This window comes from Oncorhynchus kisutch, linkage group LG11, assembly GCF_002021735.2.
Source record: "Oncorhynchus kisutch isolate 150728-3 linkage group LG11, Okis_V2, whole genome shotgun sequence".
Classification (NCBI taxonomy): Eukaryota; Metazoa; Chordata; class Actinopteri; order Salmoniformes; family Salmonidae; genus Oncorhynchus; species Oncorhynchus kisutch.
In genome coordinates this window covers 70,918,521-70,943,508 of record NC_034184.2, presented here as the reverse complement: position 1 = coordinate 70,943,508, position 24,988 = coordinate 70,918,521, and the positions used below count along the sequence as shown (strand labels likewise).

Below are 24,988 nucleotides of genomic sequence, written 5' to 3'. Positions count from 1 at the left end.
AAATTGCATTAGGCCTAGTGAAAAGGCAAAGATTATAGGCTTATTTGTCAAATGTGAAAAAAATCCACTGTGCTTGAACTGGACATGGGATGCGATGCGCACGTCCTTCAGAAACCATATTCTAACCAACTGGGCGCAATTGCCGCGAACGGAACTGATGGAGACTACGTACATGTTTTATTGGAGACTTGCAAAGACCAATTGGATGAGAATAGCCTATGGTTTACGTCGTGAGAATGGTGTGATACTTTGCGGCACACGGAATTGAGCACCGCGGGTGATTCTCCACCTCTGTGAGTCTCCATCACTATATGTTCTCAGTTTGTCTCGTATTCGTCCTCCAGGCAGAGTGCGTACAACCCTCACCGAAGCAGACACAGCCGCGCATGGCCGCCAATCTGTTCCGTTTATGGGGCACAGCATCCTTTCAGGCAGCCTACACCATAGAATACATTCAGACAACGCAGTCCTTTAGGCTACAGAATTTCAAATATTTTTTTACTTGATAGCCTTTCAAGGAAATATTATAATTTTCTTTATTTACGTTTTCCTTGCCAACGGGATAAAAATAGGCTATATATTATTTATTGAAACTCCTTTATGGCCAGTATTTATAAATATCAATGGAATGATACGTCTGCTGTGCAGTCCTGCGCTTCATCGGATACCTGGCTGGTTTTACAGGGCGTGGTGTTCATGTAAGTAGTACATTTATCTCAATGTGGATTTATAACATTTGTATATACAAAGTGTTTATCAATACGTGGCAGGTTTTCTTTGGGGTTTATGGCAGTTTGTCCTGATTCACATTGTGGTCGGTGCGGTACGTCATGTAACGCAATTAATCCGTGAACGGCTGATGGAATGGGACTTTATGTTATTGAGCAATGGCATAATATTTGGCATGTTATTCACTATTGTATCTCTGAATAGCAAGGGAGATGAGGTAATGTTTCATAAATAAATAAACAGGGAGAGGCCCTCGCAGCGTTTGACCCGTAATTGGTGAGCGTCACAGTCACAGAGAACCTGCTTGGACCAGCAGGCAATCTAATGTAATGGCATTCGATTGGCTAGGTCAGTCTTGCTAAATCAAATGTAAAATGTAAATAAATAGCAAATAACACCATTGTGATTTTATTACCGATTATGATTATCACGATTAAAACATAATTACATTAATAACCTCTGTATACAGTGCATTCGGAAAGTATTCAGACCCCTTGACTTTTTCCACATTGTGTTACTTTACAGCCTTATTCAAATATGGGTTAAATAAATTTAAAAAACTCAAATCTACACACAGTACTCCATAATGAGAAAGTGAAAACAAATTTTTATAAATGTTTGCAAATGTATAAATAAAAATAAATAAAAAACAGAAATACTTTGTTACATAAGTATTCAGACCCTTTGCTATGAGACTGGACATTATGTACATCAGTATTCAGACCCTTTGCTATGAGACTGGACATTATGTACATCAGTATTCAGACCCTTTGCTATGAGACTGGACATTATGTACATCAGTATTCAGACCCTTTGCTATGAGACTGGACATTATGTACATCAGTATTCAGACCCTTTGCTATGAGACTGGACATTATGTACATCAGTATTCAGACCCTTTGCTATGAGACTGGACATTATGTACATCAGTATTCAGACCCTTTGCTATGAGACTGGACATTATGTACATCAGTATTCAGACCCTTTGCTATGAGACTGGACATTATGTACATCAGTATTCAGACCCTTTGCTATGAGACTGGACATGATGTACATCAGTATTCAGACCCTTTGCTATGAGACTGGACATGATGTACATCAGTATTCAGACCCTTTGCTATGAGACTGGACATGATGTACATCAGTATTCAGACCCTTTGCTATGAGACTGGACATGATGTACATCAGTATTCAGACCCTTTGCTATGAGACTGGACATTATGTACATCAGTATTCAGACCCTTTGCTATGAGACTGGACATTATGTACATCAGTATTCAGACCCTTTGCTATGAGACTGGACATTATGTACATCAGTATTCAGACCCTTTGCTATGAGACTGGACATTATGTACATCAGTATTCAGACCCTTTGCTATGAGACTGGACATTATGTACATCAGTATTCAGACCCTTTGCTATGAGACTGGACATTATGTACATCAGTATTCAGACCCTTTGCTATGAGACTGGACATTATGTACATCAGTATTCAGACCCTTTGCTATGAGACTGGACATTATGTACATCAGTATTCAGACCCTTTGCTATGAGACTGGACATTATGTACATCAGTATTCAGACCCTTTGCTATGAGACTGGACATTATGTACATCAGTATTCAGACCCTTTGCTATGAGACTGGACATTATGTACATCAGTATTCAGACCCTTTGCTATGAGACTGGACATTATGTACATCAGTATTCAGACCCTTTGCTATGAGACTGGACATTATGTACATCAGTATTCAGACCCTTTGCTATGAGACTGGACATGATGTACATCAGTATTCAGACCCTTTGCTATGAGACTGGACATTATGTACATCAGTATTCAGACCCTTTGCTATGAGACTGGACATTATGTACATCAGTATTCAGACCCTTTGCTATGAGACTGGACATTATGTACATCAGTATTCAGACCCTTTGCTATGAGACTGGACATTATGTACATCAGTATTCAGACCCTTTGCTATGAGACTGGACATTATGTACATCAGTATTCAGACCCTTTGCTATGAGACTGGACATTATGTACATCAGTATTCAGACCCTTTGCTATGAGACTGGACATTATGTACATCAGTATTCAGACCCTTTGCTATGAGACTCAAAATTGAGCTTAGGTGCATGTTGTTTCTACAACTTGATTGGTCATGATTTGGAAAGGCACATGTGTGTCTATATGAGGTCCCACAGTTGACAACACCTGTCAGATCAAAAACCAAGCCATGAGATCGAAGGAATTGTACATAGAGCTCTGAGACAGGATTGTGTCGAGGCACAGATCTGGGGAAGGGCACCAAAACATTCCTGCAGCATTGAAGCTCCCTAGGAGCACAGTGGCCTCCATCATTCTTAAATGGAAGAAGTTTGGAACCACCAAGACTCTTCCTAGAGCTGGCTGTGGAGATGGGAGAACCTTCCAGAAGGACAACCATCTCTGCAGCACTCCACCAATCAGGCTTTTATGGTAGAATGGACAGACGGAAGCTACTCCTCAGTAAAAGGCACATGACAGCCCACTTGGAATTTGCCAAAAGGCAATCGCCTAAATTAGACAATGAGAAACAAGATTCTCTGGTCTGATGAAACCAAGATAAAACTCTTTGGCCTGAGGTACTGAGTACTGAGGTATCCTTGATGAAAACCTGCTCCAAAGCGCTCAGGACCTCAGATTGGGGGCAAAGGTTCACCTTCCAACAGGACAATGACTCTAAGCACACAGCCAAGACAATGCAGGAGTGGCTTCGGCACAAGTCTCTTAATGTCCTTGAGTGGCCCAGCCAGAGCCCAGACTTGAACGCGATCGAACATCTCTGGAGAGACCTGAAAATAGCTGTGATGCAACGTTCCCCTTCCAACCTAACAGAGCTCGAGAGGATCTGCAGAAAAGAACTGGAGAAACTCCCCAAATGCAGGTGTGCCAAGCTTGTAGCGTCATACCCAAGGAGACTCGAGGCTGTAATCGCTGCCAAAAGTACTTCAACAAAGTACTGATTATAGGGTCTGAATACTTACGTAAATGTGATATTTCAGTTTCTTCTTCTTCTTCTTCTTATTTTTTAAACATTTCTAAACCTGTTTTTGATTTGTCATTATTGGGTATTGTGTGTAGATTAATGAGGAAAACAAACAATTTAATATAATTTAGAATAAGGCTGTAACGTAACAAAATGTGCAAAAAGTGAAGGTGTCTGAATACTTTCCGAATGCACTGTATTTTCATAATATTTGGGTTTTTCACAGTGTAAAATCCATAGCTGGTAGGCTTATTGTTGGTAGGGAAAATGCACTGCCTGTTATATTTAAACTCTGACCTGAAAACCATGCAGAAAATGTAGCCCATGGGTTTGTCCATTTTTTACTAGGCAAGTCAGTTAAGAACAAATTCTTATTTTCAATGACAGCCTAGGAACAGTGGGTTAACTGCCTGTTCAAGGGCAGAACGACAGATTTTGTACCTTGTCAGCTCAGGGATTTGAACTTGCAACCTTTCGGTTACTAGTCCAATGCTCTAACCACTAGGCTACACTGCCGCCCCTGTCAGCAATACCCGCCTTCTCAACTTGAACAGTGTATGCTGTTGAAATCGTCAGCCCTTATGCATTTCACAAACCAGGGCCCTGTTCGACCACTTTAAAAATGTTACCTTTCTTTGTCCTTTCCTTGGAACATTTACTGATCTGACCTGATTGGATCTGTGATAGATATGAAGTGGAACAAATATTTTCTCCTATCCAATTGTGTTGGATCAGTGCTTAGCCAATTGGATTTATTAGGACCCCCATTAACCGACGCCAATGGTGACAGCTAGTCTTACTGAGGTCCGACATATAACGAAAAAGACATTACAGACAAAAGACTTTACAATTTACATACATGTAAAAACATTAACATGTAATGTGTGTGCATCTATCAGTTACACATACAGTACATGTCAGTACATACACACAACAAGTAGGCCTACTCTAAAGAAGAGAAGAAGGAAGGATGAATGTTTTTAGTCTACTGGTGGACCACTTACTCTAAATCTTCCATATCTTTTCTTCATAGGCTAAACACTACAGGTGACACAGCTCAGGAGGCGGTGTACTGGAGAGACGCGTGTGCCGGTGAGACACCACCAAAAATGTACAGAACAGAAATCAAGACTGTTTACTAAGGAGATCTCTACAATAATATTTAGCCAAAATCCAGATATAGAGAGAGTGTGAACTTGACTAAAGCCAAAAAAACATGACTCACTTGCAAGCGGGCCTGAGCTCCGAGACCACAGAGAAAGCTCGTCAGGAGCTCAACGAGAACCCTGACACCCTCCATGCGGACATCCAGCAGGTGCGCGACATGATCGTGACACGGCCCGACATCGGCTTCCTGCGCACGGACGACGACTTCATCCTGAGGTTTCTGCGGGCGCGCAAGTTCAACCAGGCAGAGACCTTCCGGCTCCTGGCCCAGTATTTTCAATTCCGCCAGCAGAACCTGGACATGTTCCAGAGCTTCAAGGTGGACGACCCGGGGATCAAGAGGGCTCTAATGGACGGCTTCCCAGGTGTCCTGGAGACTCCGGATCAGCATGGCCGGAAGATACTCATCCTATTTGCTTCCAACTGGGACCAGGGAAGGTGAGTGCATAGATATTTTAGAAGGCACATTTGTCTCACTGAATTGGCTTCTTTGATGTAATTGTTCCATTAATCAAGTAAACAATTGTACTGTAGCTACTGATCGATACTAATTTGATAGAATACTTAAAAAATCATAATTTGGAACTAAACAGCAAAACAATAACCACTCTCTTGACCAAAGACTTTACTCCGGCCCTTTTCTGGCCCACTCAATGGTCAGACCCAGCAGACCCGGGACAGAAATAATTTACTTATTGTAATAGTCTTGATACAGAACAGTGCTGGATTGTCCTGGATTGAATTATTGTAATATTCTTGATACAGAACAGTGCTGGATTGTTCTGCATTGTATCCCAATCTGATGTATCTTTCTCTCTCTGTGAAGGAGCTCTTTCACAGACATCCTCCGAGCCATCCTCCTCTCCCTGGAGGTTCTCATAGAGAACCAAGAACTCCAGATCAATGGCTTCATCTTGATCATTGACTGGAGTAACTTCTCCTTCAAGCAGGCATCCAAGCTCACGCCCAACATTCTCAAACTGGCAATCGAAGGCCTGCAGGTAGGCGTGACCAGGGTTGTGTTCAGTATACATTAAACAGAACAAAACGGTCTGAAACAGAGTGAGGCGCTACAGTATCTGAACATGTCCAATAAGAAACGCTACATTTCATGTTGCTATGGTGTGCCCTAATGATTACCACCCAGCACTGACTGGGTTGAATCGACCCAAAGCAGATAAATGTAGTTAAGTAATCAGCATTAAGGTGAATTAGATCATGGTTGCATTGGACAGTTGGATTGTACTCTCTTACCTCTATAATTGGTTAGCTGTAGAGAGAAAATGTGGAAAGTGATGGGTATCATCAGCACCTATTGTCCTGATCATATAAGTGCCTGTTCTGAATGTTGAAATGAAGATGGATTTTATGGTTTAATGTGTCTCTATGCTCTGGTCTGAATATTCAATCCAAGTCTATTCCACTGGATTTTTGGACAATTGCAATTTGACACATGCAATATGTGGAGCCATCACACCACATATGGCCAATTCTACAGTTAATGTTTTTATTGCATAATTTCAGGGTCCTTCTTTATCAGTTCTAAGGACAGAGATAGATAGACAGTATTCTGCCTTGCAGTGCAGCGTATATGACTAAAAGTAAATAAAGATTATTCGACAATATGACGATAGTAGGCCTACATAAAGATGGGATGCCCTGTTGCTAAGTAACAAGGTAAAGCACAGTGGTTAGTGTATGCCCTGATCTCAAACACTATGCAACTCAGAAACTGAGTGATGTGGACACATTATATGGGCCGATCAACAAGCAGACAGTGGAGATATCAGGGAATATGCTTTTTTGTCTGAATTTCATTACAAAATTGTGTTGTGTAATAGAAACACCAAATGCTTATGGCTTATGGGGGAATTATTTAGCAATGGCAATAAGTCAGAAACTGTACAATCAACTGGGTAGTAGTTTGCGTCTTTGCATAAAACTATACTGAACAAAAGTATAAACAACATGCAACAATTTCTAAGATTTCACTGAGTTACTGTTCATATAAGGAAATCAGCCAATTAAAATAAGTTCATTAGTCCCTAATCTATGGATTTTACATGACTGGGAATACAGATGTGCATCTGTTAGTCACAGATCCTTGCGACATGGGGCCGTGCATTATCATGCTGAAACATAAGGTGATGGCGGAAGATGAATGGCACGACAATGGGCCTCAGGATCTCATCGCGGTATCTCTGTGTATTCAAATTAACATTGATAAAATACAATTGTGTTCATGTCCATAGCTTATGCCTGCCCATACCATAACCCCATTGCCACCATGGGGAACTCTGTTAAAAACGTTGACATCAGCAAACAGCTCGCCAACACGACTGTACTGATCACGATGGGAGACAGAGAACTGGTTTCAAGGGAATAGGCAAAAGCCGTCGTTAGTGAGGCAGACAAAAACTATCATACACGTGAGGTTCATTTACGGGGAAAAACAGAGCTCCGAATGGAAGTGTGTCACAAAACAAACAATACCTCACAATGACGGGGTGCAAAGAACTAAACTAAATAGTGTGTGATACTGACACACAGGTGTGTGAACAGGTGATCAGAATTCAGGTGATTGGGATCTGGAGAGTGAGATGTGTTCAGGGGATCTATGTGTTTGAGAGTGTGAGCTGGAAAGTGGGCTGGAAAGTGAGCTGCGTTCAGGGGATCTACGTTTTTGAGAGTGTAAGTTGGAAGCAGACATTACAACTACACAATACATGCTACGCTGTCTGTCATCTGCCCGGTACGGTTGAAACCGGGAATTATCCGTGAAGAGCACACCTCTCCAGCATGCCAGTGACCATCAAAGGTGAGCATTTGCCCACTGAAGTCAGTGACGACGCCGTACTGCAGTCAGGTCAAGACCCTGGTGAGTAAGAAAAGCACGCAGATGAGCTTCCCTGACACGGTTTCTGACAGTTTGTTCAGAAATGTTTCTGTTGTGTAAACCCACAATTTCATCAGCTGTCCGGATGTCTGGTCTCAGACAATCCTGCAGGTGAAGAAACTGGATGTGGAGGACCTGGGATGGCGTAGTTACACATGGTCTGCGGTTGTTAGGCCAGTTGGACGTATTGCCAAATTCTCTAAAACAACGTTGAAGCAGCTTAAATCAAATTAAATCAAATTTTATTGGTCACATACACATGGTTAGCAGATGTTATTGCGAGTACAGCGAAATGCTTGTGCTTCTAGTTCCGACGGTGCAGTACTATCTAACAGTAATCTAACAATTCCACAACAACTACCTCATGCACACAAAAGTAAGCAAAGGGATGGAATAATAATATATACATATAAATATATGGATGAGCGATGACCGAGCGGCATAGGCAAGACACAATAGATGGTATAAAATACAGTATATACACGAGATGAGTAATGCAAGATATGTAAACATATGTAAACATTGTTCAAGTGGCATTATTCAAGTGGCCAATGATTTGAAGTCTATATGAGGGCAGCAGCCTCTCTGTGTTAGTGATGGCTGTTTAATAACAGTATGATGGCCTGAGGTTGAAGAGGCGAAGTTGCGCCTTCTTCACCACACCATCTGTGTGGGTGGACCATTTCAGTTTGTCCAAGATGTGTACACCAAGGAACTTAACACTTTCCACCTTCTCCACTGCTGTCCCGTCGATGTGGATGGGGGGGGGGGGGGGGGGGGGGGGGGAATGCTCCCTCTGCTTTTTCCTGAAGTCCACGATCATCAACTTTGTTTTGTTGATGTTGAGTGAGAGGTTGTTTTCCTGAAACCACACTCCGAGTGCCCTCACCTCCTCCCTGTAGGCTGTCTCATCGTTGTTGGTAATCAAGCTTAACATTGAGCTTGGAGGGTACTATGGTGTTGAATGCTGAGCTGTAGTCAATGAACAGCATTCTTTCATAGGTATTCCTCTTGTCCAGATGGGATAGAGCAGTGTGCAGTGTGATGGTGGTTGCATCATCTGTGAACCTACTGGGGCGGTATGCAAATTGAAGTGGGTCTAGGGTGGCAGGTAAGGTGGAGGTGATATGATCCTTGACTAGTCTCTCAAAGCACTTCATGATGACAGAAGTGAGTTCTATGGGGCGATAGTCATTTAGTTGAGTTACCTTTGCCTTCTCGGGTACAGTAGCAATGGGACAGCAGACTGGGATAGGGAGAGATTGAATATGTCCGTAAACACAACAGCCAAATGGTCTGCGCATGCTCTGATGATGCAGATAGGGATGCCGTCTGGGCCGGCAGCCTTGTGAGGGTTAACGCTTTCTGGATAGGGTAGATTTTAATCGTCACAGTGGGTACAACATCTCCAATGCACTTCCTTATGAACTCACTCACCGAATCAGTGTATAAATTGATATTATTCTCGGAGGCTGCCCGGAACATTTCCCAGTCCACGTGATTCCGATCAGTCAGACCACCGTTGAATAGTTCTCGTCACAGGTACATCCTGTTTGAGTTTCTGCCTATAGGACGGGAGGATCCAAATGGAGTCGTGGTCAGTTTTGCCAAAGGGAGGTAGAGAAATTAATTTTAATTCTCTGTCATCAGCTCTGATGGACATTCCTGCAGTCAGCATGCTAATTGCATGCTCCCTAACAGGGATGTTTGGGCTCCCTGACCTTAGAGATCCTTTTAATTCTCTCTTTGGTTAGGGCAGGGTGTGACTAGGGTGGGCAATCTATGTTTTCTATTTCTTTGTTGGCCTGGTATGGTTCCCAATCAGAGGCAGCTGTCTATCGTTGTCTCTGATTGGGGATCATATTTAGGCAGCCTTTTCCCACCTGGTGTTTGTGGGATCTTGTGTTTGTGTAGCTGCCTGTGAGCAGCCCAGAACGTCACGTTTAGTTGAGTTTCATGTTTATTAAACATGTGGAACTCTAAGTATGCTGCGCCTTGGTCCATTCATTCAAACGATCGTGATAGATGTAAACACATTTGTGCACAAAATTTGAGAGAATTAAGCTTTTTCTGCATGTGGAAAATGTATGGGATCTTTTATTTCAGCTCATGAAACATGGGACCAACATTTTGCATTTCTATTTTTGTTCAGTACATATAAACTCAGCAAAAAAGAAGTGTTCTTTTTTCAGGACCCTGTCTTTCAAAGATAATTCCTAAAAATCCAAATAACTTCACAGATCTTCATTGTAAAGGGTTTAAACACTTTCCCATGCTTGTTCAATGAACCATAAACACATTAATGAACATGCACCTGTGGAACGGTCGATAAGACACTAACAGCTGTCACGATTGTTATAAGGACCAACCGAAAGGTTGCAAGTTCGAATCCCCGAGCTGACAAGGTACAAATCTGTCGTTCTGCCCCTGAACAGGCAGTTAACCCACTGTTCCCAGGCCGTCATTGAAAATAAGAATTTGTTCTTAACTGACTTGCCTGGTTAAATAAAGGTAAAAAACAAAAAAAATAAAAAAAATAAAAAGATGCAGCGTGGTTTGTTTCCATCCTTTATTTTGGAATAGAAATCTTTAAAGAACAAAACGAACAAACGAAAGGTGAAGCTACTATAATGCTCACAGGCAACTATACATAGACAAGATCTCACTATCACTCCCAAACCAGCATAGAAAATAAACAGCTCTCTATGGTCAGGGCGTGACAGTACCGCCCCCCAAAGGTGCGGACTCCGACTACAGAGCCTGACTCAATAGGGGAGGGTCTGGGTGGGCATCTACCGTCAAGGGCGGCTCCGGTGCAGGGCGAAGTACCCACTCCGCTCGCAGATACGTCATCCTCCATGGCGGCTCTGGTGCGGGGATCGTCGCCGGAAGCTCCGGACTGTGGATCCTTGCCGGATGAACCGGACCGTGGCTTTTCGCTGGAGGAACCGGACCGTGGGTCATCGCCGGAGGCTTCGGACCGTGGATCGGCGCCGAAGGAACCGGACCGTAGATCGTCGCCGGAGGCTCCGGACTGGGAAACCTCACAGGAGGCTCTGGACTGGGATCCCCTGCTGAAGGCTCTGGAATGCAGACTGTCGCTGGAGGCTCCGGACCGCCGACCATTGCTGGAGGCTCCAGACTGCGGACCGTCTCAGGAGGTTCCCGACAGCGGACCTCCACAGTCTAGAGCTTCCGGCGACAGTTCCCAGTCCAGAGCTTCCGGCGACGGTTCCCAGTCCAGAGCTTCCGGCGACGGTTCCCAGTCCAGAGCTTTGAATAAACACTGGAGACACAGTGCGTATCACCGTATAACATGGTGCCTGAACGGTCACACGCTCCTTAAAGCGAGTGGGGGGAATTGGCTCTGGTCTGAAACCTGGCTCCGCCAACCACCCCATGTGCCACCCCCCCAAAAATGTTTGGGGCTGCCTCTCGTGCTTGCGTCGGGGTTGCAAACCCCGGAGTCGTTGTTGATGCTCCCTTGCTGCTTCCGTCTGCTCCCATGGAAGGCGATCCTTTCCGGCCCTGATTTCTTACCACGTGCAGGATCCTTTACCGTCCAAAATATCCTCCCATGTCCATGATGTCTGCTCCTCCTCGCCACGCTGCTTGGTCTGTTTGTGGTGGGATCTTCTGTCACGATCGTTATAAGGAGTGGACCAAGATGCAGCGCGGTATGTTTCCATCCTTTATTTTGGAATAGAAAACTTTAAAAAACAAAACGAACAAACAAAACGTGAAGCTACTATAATGCTCACAGGTAACTATACATAGACAAGATCCCACAAAGCACAATGGTGAAATGGCTGCCTAAATATGATCCCCAATCAGAGACAACGATAAACAGCTGTCTCTGATTGGGAACCATACCAGGTCAACATAAATCACTAATCACCTAGATGACCCACCCTAGTCACTATCACGCCCCAACCAACATAGAAAATAAACAGCTCTCTATGGTCAGGCCTCATGTGGTACCCTTCCTGCAGGCTCATCCTGACATGACCCTCCAGCATGACAATGCAGCCAGCCGTACTGCTCGTTCTGTGCGTGATTTCCTGCAAAACAGGAATGTCAGTGTTCTGCCATGGCCAGCGAAGAGCCCGGATCTCAATCTCATTGAGCACGTCTGGGACCTGTTGGATCGGAGGGGGAGGGCTAGGGCCATTCCCTCCAGAAATGTCTGGGAACTTGCAGGTGCCTTGGTAGAAGAGTGGGGTAACATCTCGTATGCAAGAACTGGCAAATCTGGTGCATTCCATGAGGAGGAGATGCACTGCAGTACTTAATGCAGCTGGTGGCCACACCAGATACTGACTGTTACTTTTGATTTTGAACCCCCTTTGTTCAGCGACACATTATTCCATTTCTGTTAGTCACATGTCTGTGGAACTTGTTCAGTTTATGTCTCAGTTGTTGAATCTTATGTTCACACAAATATTTACACATGTTAAGTGTGCTGAAAATAAACGCAGTTGCTGAGTTTGTTTAAAAAATATAACTTTCACAAAAGGAAATCTTGCGAGACTCATAATCTGCTGAATGATTCAGCTTTTGTCTTAATAACTGACCCATAAGCCTTGTATTTACATGGTTTTGTCATGGGGATTGCATTGTTGATGCTACACCGCAATCGTTAAAGGTGTCGATTACAAGGGTGGAAGGGGCATCCCCCAGCAATGCATTGTAGCAGTATTGCACACTGTAGATGGCTAGCAGAGTTCTAAACAGCAATGGAAATCCTCCTTATCAGTGTCTTGGAAGCTCTGTCAGGATCTTGCGCTGCTCCCCTTGGTCCCTTTTGCTGCAGGGTACTGTACTGTTCTGTCCAAAAACCTCTTCAATAAAATAATGAATGCCATTTATTTGAGCTATTACGATATAGAAGGACAGAGGAACTGGCTTAGCCTACCATTTTATCTTCTATTAAGATTTTAACTTTTTTTAAATGATTACGCTATGGTATTTCAAGTCTCTATTGTAACTAAAATAATAGAGTTCAAAGCAAGCAGAGTTAATGAAACAACCTAATAAAATCATACTTTACTTGAGTATAACTCAACCTATATTCCCCTCCCTACTTCACTACAGGACAGCTTCCCTGCTCGCTTCGGTGGGATCCATTTTGTGAACCAGCCCTGGTATATCCATGCCATGTACACCATCATCAAGCCTTTCCTCAAGGACAAGACTAGGAAAAGGGTAATTGCCTTTTTCACTACTTCAGTTACATTCTCTGTGCCCTACCCTTTTCTCTCCACCCCTTTGTAACTGTTGCATTATATTGAGTGGTTAAGCTCAGGACTGGTAGAGGTGGAACAATACTGAGCTGACAAAGCCAGATAGAGAGATGTCATTAAATATCTTTGCTAGTTGAATAAAATGTAAGTTTACACAAAGGGGATATATCATTTAGTCAGCACTTATAGAGCTAAGACGTAGTAGGAGTATTTGAGATTCACATATTTTGGGGTAGTTTCAATTAAAACTTTTCCTCAGGATAGTGCAGGTTAGATTAATGGAAAAACTTAAAGATATTTTGTAATACTGCTTCTAGCGTCAAATGTTTGGAGGGGTGTCTGATGACACTGGTTAAAAATAAGAAGGGTAAGTAAGAAATCAACAATTTGAGATAGTTATGAAATGTATTGGCCAGGGCTCCTTTGAATAAATTTGAACACCAGATAAATAAATACATTAAATAAACAAATGAAATTGAATACAAATTTAAATAAATCAGATTTTTTTATTTATTCTTCCCAACAGATTTTCCTCCACGGGAACAACCTCAACAGTTTACACCAGCTTATCCTACCCGATTGTCTGCCGTCCGAGTTTGGTGGCACGCTGCCGCCCTATGACATGGGCATCTGGGCACGGACCCTCTTAGGGCCCAACTACAACGACGAGACGGAGTACACACTCACCTACGACGCCCTCCATGTCAAAGGGAGCTATGGTGGCGGAGATAAGGAATGTGCCAACAAACTTCTGAAAAGGTGAGCTACAGAAAAGGTTGCAAAATTCCAGGAATTTTTCAGCTGGAAAATATCCATCGGAATATATGGGATTTGTGGGGATATAAAAGATTTGGGTAATATTCCCCTTTTTTGCAACACTAGCTATAATATAGTAATGCAAGAAGTTAACAAAATGTGAAACAGAAAGTTAGAGAACACAAACGGATCAATCCAGTGTCTCGCTGATATCCTTCTTCATTAGTATCGACCGATTGTTTGAAGTCTGCCAGAGCAATTACGCAGTCTACAGACTTTCAGATAATGACCTCTATGGGGCTGACCACTGACCAGTGGCTCGTGTGAATCCTCAGAAATACCCATTTAAGTCCGAGGTGATCATTAGGCCTGAGTCTTGCCCACTACTGTCCACCAAACAGCTCACTCAGTCAGAGACCCACTGCAGTTTGACATTCACCCCCCCCCCCCAGCTAAAAAAATACTTTCCTTTTAGGTTCAGAGCTTTTCGAAACTGTACCCTTTTACAAGTTAAAGGTGTATCTATAAGACACTGAACATGAAAACAGTATACAGTATTGTGTATGGATTCTCTGTCCTCAAGCAAAGGGGAATGTCAGAGAGAGAGGGAGAGAGAGAGTAGTCATTAAAATAGACAAACCTCCTCCTCCGACTCTCTTCCTCTGCAATCAACAGAAAGTCATGTAGGATCAGGTCTCAGGAGAGCAGGCTTCTCGGAATTGATATAATTAAAAAAGCACTTAAGAGACCCTCTCATTGACCCCGGCCAGTGTCTGCTCCAATCCCAGGGATCCCCAGTCTCATTTGCTTGCCACGCTCCCCCTAATTAGGAGCCTAACTCAGGGGACAGCATCTGGAGGGAACGGGCCTGGATGGGGGATTGGTGCAGAGAGCATGAACCTCCCTCTCATAATGGATAGGATAGATGAGGACTCCATCTATGTGGCCAAGATTTAAAGTCAAAATTGACTATATTGTGAAAGTGTATGAATACAGAAAGTATCTTTGATGTCTTAGTTAAAGGTTAGAGGTAGACACATGGTCAGGAGTATGGTTGAAAAAAAATCAGATTTTTTGTTGTTGATATCTTGTCCTACTGGTGATAGTGACAACCATCGATAAGGGATACTGGGAACGCTTGTGTGTTATTGGTCATCTGAGATCGTCCTCAGAGCATCCAGTGAAGAAATACCAGCCATGATTGTTGACATGTCATGAACCTACTGATGGCCATGATCGGATGGCTAAGGAAGATTATTGACAATTGGGTCAATTGTGGGTTTGTTGAATATTGTTAGTGTTTAGTGTTGTATCAGATCAAGGAGGTTGCGTTAGTCTTGGATTGCTGCTGTTTCACTTCAGTGTGGAGTAGGGCTGGGTGGCAAACCGTACTTTACTAAACTCAGCAAAAAAAGAAACGTCCCTTTTTCAGGACCCTGTCTTTCAAAGATAATTAATAAAAATCCAAATGACTTCACAGATCTTCATTATAAAGGGTTTTAGCACTGTTTCCCATGCTTGTTCAATGAATCATAAACAATTAGTGAACATGCACCTGTGGAACGGTCGATAAGACACTAACAGCTTACAGACGGTAGGCAATTAAGGTCACAGTTATGAAAACTTAGGACACTACAGAAGCCTTTCTACTGACTCTGAAAAACACCAAAAGAAAGATGCCCAGGGTCCCTGCTCATCTGCGTGAACGTGCCTTAGGCATGCTGCAAGGAGGCATGGGGACTGCAGATGTAGCCAGGACAATAAATTGCAATGTCTGTACAGTGAGACACCTAAGACAGAGCTACAGGGAGACAGGACGGACAGCAGATTGTCCTCGCAGTGGCAGACCACGTGTAACAACATCTGCCCAGGATCAGTACATCCGAACATCACACCTGCGGGACAGGTACAGGATGGCAACAACAACTGCCCGAGTTACACCAGTTACTTTTGATTTTGATGCCCCCTTTGTTCAGGGACACATTATTCCAGTTCTGTTAGTCACGTCTGTGGAATTTGTTCAGTTTATGTCTCAGTTGTTGAATCTTGTTATGTTCAAACAAATATTTACACATGTTAAGTTTGCTGAAAATAAATGCAGTTGACAGTGTGAGGACGTTTCTTTTTTTGCTGAGTTTATATACCGGTATTGATGCACGGACCGATTTGGGTTTTTACTTGAACTTCTATTACGGTATTTGAATATATGGTTTGTTAAATGTGATACACCGTGTGTAACGTCCATTTGCATAGTTTACTCCGCTACTTCAGAGTCATCCCTCTCTGTTGTCTCCATGCCATTTTCGATAGACCTAGTCCCACCCCGTCCCTCAAGGAGCGCATTTGCTGCTTGACCACGAGACACTTTCATTCAGTCTGCATGGTCAATGCAGCACATGCAACAATGTTGATGACAATGATGTAGTTTCCACTTTGATCTTAATATAAATCCACAAGCATTCTATAATTATAATATTAGTTTGCAAACAGCTAGTTTGTATTTTCTTAGCAAGTTAAGCTAAATCACATTAGCCACTAATGCTAATCCCTAGTTAGCTGGCTAACCAGCTAATAAAAGTACTAAAGTCAGAGCAAACGTAGCTAGCTAATACAGCCCTTATACCACTGCTGGTGGAGGCCTAAATCAGCATGTTGTTTGTGCAACAGTATCTTCAAAATCAAAGAGGAATAGGCAAAGCATGAATATGTTGGCTAAATGAATAAAGATTTAATGTAGCCAAAGATTATAGGGTCCCCTAGGAAACACTGATCACTTTGATTCCTACCCTGTCACAATAATTCATACATAACATTTTAATTCATTGTCATGTCAAACAACACTATATTCAAAGTGTTAGAGTTGCGTAAATTCGAATCTGGTATCAGCATAAATATAACATTGAGTCACCGATTGTATACTATGTATTTTTTATTAGCTAAGCAATAAATGGCAAATGCAACTTTCGTATATACGGGCTCATTGTAGTACCACGCAGGGCAGAACAGGGAACTGACAGGATGTACGTAAACAGTTGTTCTTATACTGTGATAGACATTGTTCCAACCCGTCTGTTGGCCTATCACAGTAGAGGCTGAGCGTGGTTTAGACTTGCTCAGCCTATCGCAGGCGCTCAGGCGGGTCCCCGCCTCTTGGAGTCCTCCCTCCGTCGATGTATAGATTCCTACTGTTCTGGTATCACCCCCTAGTTATAACAGTTGCTCAGTTACTGCTATTGTGTTGTTCAGTATTTTTCCATCTCAGTTAAACCTCGTGATGACCACCCCTCCCTATACCTGATTAACCACAACTTTGTAAGATACAGCAAGTCACACCATGTGCTCAATATTGTCACATACAAACACAAGGACAAAGCATCTGCTGGGCTGTTATCTACAGTTTTGCAACATGCAGGTCACACCATGTTACTCAGTTCTTGTCACACACACAAACAGGCAAGTAGATGTAGCAAGCAGTTGTTTAATCTCATAATGATGCTCCAGTGCACAAATGCAGATACCTCACACAACCAACATCAGATAATATTTAATCATATATATGGTAATGGCTATAATGTAAAACACAGAATCCCACAAAAGTAGCCCACTATTATTTATATTTTAACTATAGAATTAGAATTTATATTATAGAATTCCCCCTTTTGTTCTCTAGCAAGTAGGAGGCCAATGACATCACAGATTACCATCAGACCAACCCCTTGAATGCCCTTTCTCCTTGAAGTTTGCAGTTTTTTTTTTACCTTGTAGTGTGTGTACTTAAATTAATTATACTTCCAATATCACTTCTCAATGGTAAAAGTTTTTTTTTAATTGCTGGAGGATGTCTCTAATTATACTTTAAAAAACTTAAAATCAGATTTTTTTTCTTCTACTGATCTACTCCATATTTTCAAAGTGATAGAAAAATTATAGAACATTTCCAAATGAATAAAAAATGGATTGTGTATGTCTTCACAACCCCAGAGTTAATACTTGGTAGAATTTTAATCAAAATGATTCACAACTGTAATGGCTGCCAAAGCTGCTTCTACCATCTTTGCACTACTCTTACACGGAACCCAAACCGGCTGCGCGCGTGCACCGTCGTGCATACATTTATTTTGTCCCCCCACACCAAACACGATCACGACACACAGATTCAAATTTCAAAACAAATTCTGAACCAATTATATTAATTTGGGGATAGGTCAAAAAGCATCAAACATTTATGGCAATTTGGCTAGTTAGCTTGCACTTGCTAGCTAATTTGTCCTATATAGCTAGCTTGCTGTTGCTAGCTAATCTTTCCTGGGATATAAACATTGAGTTGTTATTTTACCTGAAATGCACAGGGTCCTCTACTCCGACAATTAAACCGAACATAAAACGGTCAACCGAATCGTTTCTAGTCATCTTTCTTCCGTCCAGGCTTTTTCTTCTCTTGACTTTATATTGCGATTGGCAACTTTCATAAATTAGGTGCATTACTGCCACTGACCTCGTTTGTCTTTCAGTCACCCATGTGGGTATAACCAATGAGGAGATGGCACGTGGGTATCTGCTTCAATGAACCAATGAGGAGATGGGAGAAGCAGGACTTGCAGCACGATCTGCGTCAGAAATATAACTGATTTCTATTTTAGCCCTTGGCAACGCAGACGTTCATTGGCGTGCGTGAGCAGTGTGAGTGCAATAATTGAATAACATAGATTTCTGAATTTATTTTGCGACGCGAGCGGTGTAGTCAGCCTGTTAGGGCAACATACAGTATATCCATTGTTTTTTCTCTCTCCAAAATTGCTCAAACTCAATACATGTGGTTGGGGATCATTGTTGGACAGCAATATTCAAACAATGTCTTTGATTTTCAAGCAGATCTAAGTCAGGACTGTGACTACACGAGTCAGGAATACTTAATAATTAAGGTATCCAGAAAACTGAGACAGGGTTTCTTCAGGCTTTGCTCCTGGGCTTTCCTCAGACTTTTTAACCCATAACAGGATGCCTCTGTAAGGCTCCGGGTGTCGTGGGTGTGGATTCAAATGCAGGAGACAGAGAGTTCAATGCTGTTCATCTTTTAATAGCACCAACGCACCACAGGGTGCTCACAAAAGTTACGTTCCCAAACACAGGGAATCAAAATGTACAATGGAAAAAATCACGACCAGTCACTAACACGTACCTCTTACAACAGAACCGAAGGTTACATTGAAATAATCCCGCACAACAACCAGGCGGGCCGGCTGTCTAATAAAGACAAACTAATTAAACATAAACAGGTGCTACCACTAAACATACAAGGAGGGGGAGGAAAGACAATCAGTGGCAGCTAATAGGCCGGTGACGACGACCGCCGAGCGCCACCCGCCCGGGAAGGGGAAACACCCTCGGTCGGACTCGTGACAGCCTCCACCACAAAACTTGAAAATACAGAGGATCAACAAAAGTGCATTCACTATACATTACTGGCCTTTATGACAAAGTGAAAGGAAGGAAGCCTTTGTTAAAAAAATCCACTCCAAATCAACCATTCGGTTTGCCACAAGGCTGCAAGACAACATCAATGCAAAAGAAATCTAAGCAAGCCTAAATATCTTATATTGATTGATCATTCACATTATTATTTTTCCTTACCAAGCTAAATTATCTAACATCAATGGCACATAATTCAACTAATTTTATCCTAAAAAAGGCTTAATACATGTCATTTATCTAATTTCAAGATTAGATAAAAGATATTCGAGATATTCTAGATATTTTACCTTAATCATTTTACTAAGGTAAAATATTTGGAAGATTTAATTGAAAGGTGTGAAGACATACGCAATAAAGACATCTTAGATTTTTGATTAATTTTAATTAGGAAAATGTTATAGAATGTTTCTTTCATTTTGAAAATGTGGAGTAGGTTGTGTAGATCGGTAGGAACAAATCTAATTTAATCCCTTAGATTTCATTTTAAAGCAGCCAAATGTGTAGACTTTCAGTAGGTACTGTATGTAGTATAGAATTACAGTTCCATATACATGATCTATATCTATAGTGAACAAAAATATAAACGCTACATGCAACAATTTCAACGAATTTACTGAATTACAGTTCATATAAAGAAATGTCAATTGAAATAAATTCATTAGTCGCTAATCTATGGATTTCACATGATTGGGCAGGGGCGCAGCCAGTGGGTGGGCCTGGGAGGGCATAGACCCACCCACTGGGGTGCCAGGCCCAACCACTGTGGGGTCAGGCCCAGCCAATGTTTTTCCCCACAAAACTGCATTATTACAGACAGAAATACTCTGTTTTATCAGCTGTCCGTGTGGCTGGTCTCAGATGATCCTGCAGGTGAAGAAGCCAGATGTGGTCCTGGGCTGGTGTGGTTACACATGGTCTGCGGTTGTGACGTTGGAGGCGGTAGAGAAATATCATTAAATTCCCTGGCAACAGCTCAACATTCCTGCAGTCAGCATGCCAATTAGACACTCCCTCAACTTGAGACGTCTGTAGCATTGTGTTGTGAGACAATTTAGTGGCCCTTTATTGTCCCCAGCACAAGGTGCACCTGTGTAATGATCATGCTGTTTAATCAGCTTCTTGATATGCCACACCTGTTAGGTGGATGCATTGTCTTGGCAAAGGAGCAATGCTCACTAACAGGGATATAAACACATTTCTGCACAAAATGAGAGAAATAAGCTTTTTGTGAATGTGGAAAATATCTGAGATCTTTTATTTCAGCTCATTAAACATGGGTCCAATACTTTACATGTTGGGTTAATATTTTTTTTCAGTATACAGTATGTACACCTGGTAAATGGTTTATGGAGGCTTCATTAAGGCTCATAAGCTATACATCATGAACTTTCACTGGCATATAAGCATTTCATTTTGAATGTTGCATACATGTGCACTAAGTATACTAAATATTAGGAATCCCTTTCTAATATTGAGCTGCACCCCTTAGAACAGCCTCAATACGTTGGGACATGGACTCCACAAAGTGTCAAATGTATTCCACAGGAATACTGGCCCATGTTGATTCCAGTGCTTCCAATGGCACGTTTGTCTTGCCCATTCACCCTCTGAATGGCACACAAACAATCCATGTCTCAATTGTCTCAAGGCTTAAAAAGCCTTATTTAACCTGTCTCTTCATCTACACCGATTGAAGTGACATCAATAAGGGATCATAGCTTTCACCTGGATTTTCCTGGTCAGTCCATCATGGAACGAGCATGTGTTCTTAATGTTTTGTATACTCAATGTATATATTTCAAGCAACATTTGAATGGGTAATCATGCAATGCAATGCAAATCTCACCATCATATCAAATCTGAAAGATATTAAACCAAGCTAAATTTGGAATATCTAAATCTCAGTAGACAGAAGGACATGTTTGTGCCACCGTCTCTTTCCTTAGCAGAGAGAGCTCTGGGTAGGCTCCATATTCATCTACTGGTGATTTTAATCAGTGGGCTTACAGGGGGAGATGAGGGGAGGGGAGTGGAGCGCTAAGCTCCCCCACTGGCGTTAAAGTGCTCTAAACAGCACAGAGAATCAGGGATTTAGTCTAGCTTTATCCCCATTGGATTGCCCTCCTGAGCTGGGTTGTTGAGCTCATCTTTAATGGACTAGTCATAACCTAGCATATTATGAGTATTTCCTGGTAGCTAAATGAGACAACACAGGGAGGCTTTGTGTTGATGCATGGATATGAGAGTTGAGGAGTTTTGTCATGCATTTTACCATTGGCAGTCAAATGTGTTTTTAGGATATAAAACAGTGTGCTATTTTCCTAATCTGGATTACCCCCCCCCCCCCCCCCCCCCAAATGGTTGGTTCTCAGTTTGTGTTTAGACATAATAAGAGGGGTGATCCATGTTTAGTCTTGTATTATATTATAACTGCATCATGACCACAGATACTGTATGTCTAATTCTCTCTTTGATCAATATTACCCTGGTCCCTGCTAAACCTTCTCCATTATACTGCTGATAGTAATTACCATCTCTTACTGTTGTTGTTGTTTAACTCAGGTCCGAGTCAGCCGTGGAGCCGGGTACCCTACGGCAAGCTGACAGGGACAACACGGCACAGCCACTCCTGGCTCTGGACTGATCACTCCGATCCGTCCACATTGTATCCAAAGCACTCTAATTTGGATTCCAACCCCACTGACTCCAAAACCCTAAACTGAACTTTGAGAAAGTCAAAAACGCAGGCACGAACCCAAAATAGAGACTAAACCCTTGTTCACATGGAGCTACTGTACTGAAAACCTCATCTCTTGACTGTGAGCCAGTGCCAGTTTCAAAAGCTGTGCCATCCACTTTCACTGGCAAAACTATAGGTCACCAGCCATCCAAATCAATGCCGATAGGAGTAGAATGATTAAACTAATGTTTGTTTTAACAGTACCACTAGGAAAGACTGACTGGCCGAGTTAAATGTCCAAAAGCCCCGCAAACAGAATGCCAAACTACTGTATCTTACTGTTTTAGGGGCTGTCATTTCTATGAAAGTCAATATATTTCAAGATTGTATATTTATCAGGGCTACTGCACTATCAGTGTGACCTCCATCGAACCAAAATGTATTTAAGTCAACTTTAAAAGAATGTATAGGAAATGTATTTTAAGTTATGTGTTGTGTTCATTACGTGTGTGTGTGTTCAGGTTTTGTCATCGAAAATCACACAGCGGAGTATAATTTCAAATGAGATGAATCACATTATTGTTACACTACATAAATTAAGCTACCTATGTAAATAAACACAACTTTCTGTTTATGTTTAGATCACTTGACACCATTTTGACCTCATTTTTCATTTACTGAAAAGAAGCTATTTAGTTTACAATTATTCAGTGCAACTAATTACAACATACAAAATAGAATTGAAAGATGCATTACTTACTTGGCAGGCCAAGTTACAACAGATGGAACAGTTCAGTGATTTCAACACTACAAAAAGTGATAGATTCATAACAGAGTACCACAAAAGGTGAAATAATTCTCAAACCATGTGGCTTTTGTGAACGTGCTTGATTTACAACCCCATTGTAACTAAGAAACTATTTTGAAGCCAGGAGGATAACTTGAATGTGTTATCACAGCCCAAACAGAACCCCAAGACACCCATGTCCATGACAGACAGCCACGCTTGGGTGAAAAGTTCATCCTTTTTTGGGCAGACAGGATGACATCCAATAGTCCTAACAAATGACTCCGACCCATGGCATTATGATATGTTTACATACTCCTCTGAAGTAGGAAATGTGGGGTACATTGATGTTACCCCAGTTTCCCACTCGTATTTCCTACCCGTAAGATCAGTATGAGCGGTTTTGGACATCTGAAACAGGTAGTTATGATGAGTCGGGCTTGCCAGGAATTTCTTAGTCCTGAGTTTTTGATTATTCTGATAGCACATGAACTCAGCAGAATCCCACTGGACTGATTTGGACATGATTTCATTGCTGCGATGAAGCGGATTACCAACGCACATAGAGAGTGATTAAATAACAACATCTAGAAGAATATGCTTCGGCATTTCTTTTTCCTTTTGAAAATCAACATTGGTCAAGCAAAGACCCCTTCTAGTCAGCTTTGCTATACCTGGAATGCAGCAGACCTGGGTGAAATGCTTTCTAATACTCAAGTATAGCCTATGTAGTGCACTTTATTTAGCTCAGACTTCTCCTCTTAGGGACTATTCCATTGTACAAGGCAAACTAAATTAAGCGCATTTGAAGTATTGGGAAGTATTTGAAATATGTTTTTGACCCAGGTTTGGAATGCAGTGTGACAAGACTGGTGTACATTCAACATGCTCCTGCCTAACTTTTACACAGGTAAATTAGCATTTTATAAAACATTCAAATGTTATGCATGTACAAAATATATGCCTTCAGTCAAAATGTTCATATTTGATACATTTAAGAATGTAAATACATGAGTTTGGCAGGACTTTAAATGACAAAGACAAGCCTGTTGAGTATAATGAGCTGTGTGTGCTCCCAGGTCAAGGCACAGTTGAAAATATGTCAGCGTACAAAAATATGTTTTTTTACAATATTAATTCTGCAATAAAAACATTCTTGGCATTGTGATGTCCCATCCATTAATCTAAAGTGACATGCGAAAATCATACGAGTGAAATGGAATGACCTAATAAGCAGTGTTTCTGTATTTGTATTTCTGTATCTGTAAAAATAGAACCCCAAAATAAAGTAAGATGCAGATTACTGTATAAAGCTATGGAAGTAACATGAAGTTAATGCATGACCATTACATGCAATAAGAGCTGTGTAATAACCAATCAAGTGTTAGAGAAACAACAGCTAGCAGAGGTTTAGCTAGCTTAGCAACATCTTAACGGGATAGTTTTCCGTGTTATTCTAATCTTATTTGTGTTCTTACCTCACGTTTTTGAAGACTTGAACATGAAAATTATAAAATAACTTTTCTTGAGGAAAGAAAACGATTAAGATTGGGATAAAAACCAGGAAAATGATCTCTTTAAGAAATGATATCAGTAACTATACAACAGTAAACTCACTAGCTGCAATACTAAAGTTTTGTTCAGTTACCGTTTGTATGTTAGGTATGTTTCAGACACATGGCACTTTGGTTGACTAATGAAAAACAAGAATGCACTTGTGATACATTTACAACACAGCCTATGTGATATTAAACCCACACCTTACCGTAAGTCCACATTTTGGTCTAAAAACCAAGTTGGCGAGTACCACAGTTAGCAGTCAGTGTTCCAAAGTGTCACTAAGGCTTTTTCCAATCTGACAGGGCCTTCAGTAACTCTTCTAGACGGTTCCAAAATGAAGTCCTTGACTGAGCAAGGGCAAGTGTCACATTTGTCACCTTTGACCTAAAATGGCCGAATGTGAAGGAATGTGTGGACAGACAGAGACCAGATACTATGGACCCTTCCGTTCTTATGAGTGTTAACCCCAGCACTCCAGTAGGTGACAGTCTGTCTGTCAGTCATTTTACCGTACATTCTTTAAATGGGGGAGAGAGTCTGCCGTTGGTACTGGGTGAGCTCGGGGTGCCACACATCCACGATGAAGATGAGCCGGTAGCTGTCGGCGTCCTGCCACACCTCGTGCTCAAAGGAGTCATCAAAGATGAGCACTTTCCCCTCCTCCCAAGCC

General features: G+C 41.9%; 2 protein-coding genes across 6 annotated transcripts in view; one reads left to right on the top strand and one right to left on the bottom strand.

The window, feature by feature from the left end:
• Positions 1-66: 66 nt before the first annotated feature.
• On the top strand, positions 67-23,923 carry LOC109899311 (clavesin-1-like). Its single transcript, XM_020494424.2, has 6 exons — positions 67-698; positions 4,791-5,362; positions 5,751-5,925; positions 12,915-13,025; positions 13,590-13,822; positions 21,854-23,923. The coding sequence occupies exons 2-6, from the start codon at positions 4,974-4,976 to the stop codon at positions 21,933-21,935; spliced, it is 990 nt and encodes a 329-aa protein (XP_020350013.1). The 5' UTR covers positions 67-698; positions 4,791-4,973; the 3' UTR covers positions 21,936-23,923.
• The window catches only part of unm_hu7910 (un-named hu7910), a 41,331-nt gene continuing 36,875 nt past the window's right edge, over positions 20,533-24,988 (bottom strand). For all 5 annotated transcript variants that reach the window (XM_031836245.1, XM_031836243.1, XM_031836244.1 and 2 more), the window contains one exon: positions 20,533-24,988. In XM_031836245.1, coding sequence (XP_031692105.1) covers positions 24,838-24,988 — 151 coding nt within the window. In that variant the 3' untranslated portion in view covers positions 20,533-24,837.

Bases quoted from the DNA above. Each gene is read 5' to 3' on its own strand.
- LOC109899311 (XM_020494424.2), top strand. From the start codon at position 4,974: ATGACTCACTTGCAAGCGGGCCTGAGCTCCGAGACCACAGAGAAAGCT. The intron at 5,926-12,914 runs GTAGGCGTGACC...ACTTCACTACAG, and splicing joins TGGCAATCGAAGGCCTGCAG to GACAGCTTCCCTGCTCGCTT. The intron at 13,823-21,853 runs GTGAGCTACAGA...TGTTTAACTCAG, and splicing joins GCCAACAAACTTCTGAAAAG to GTCCGAGTCAGCCGTGGAGC.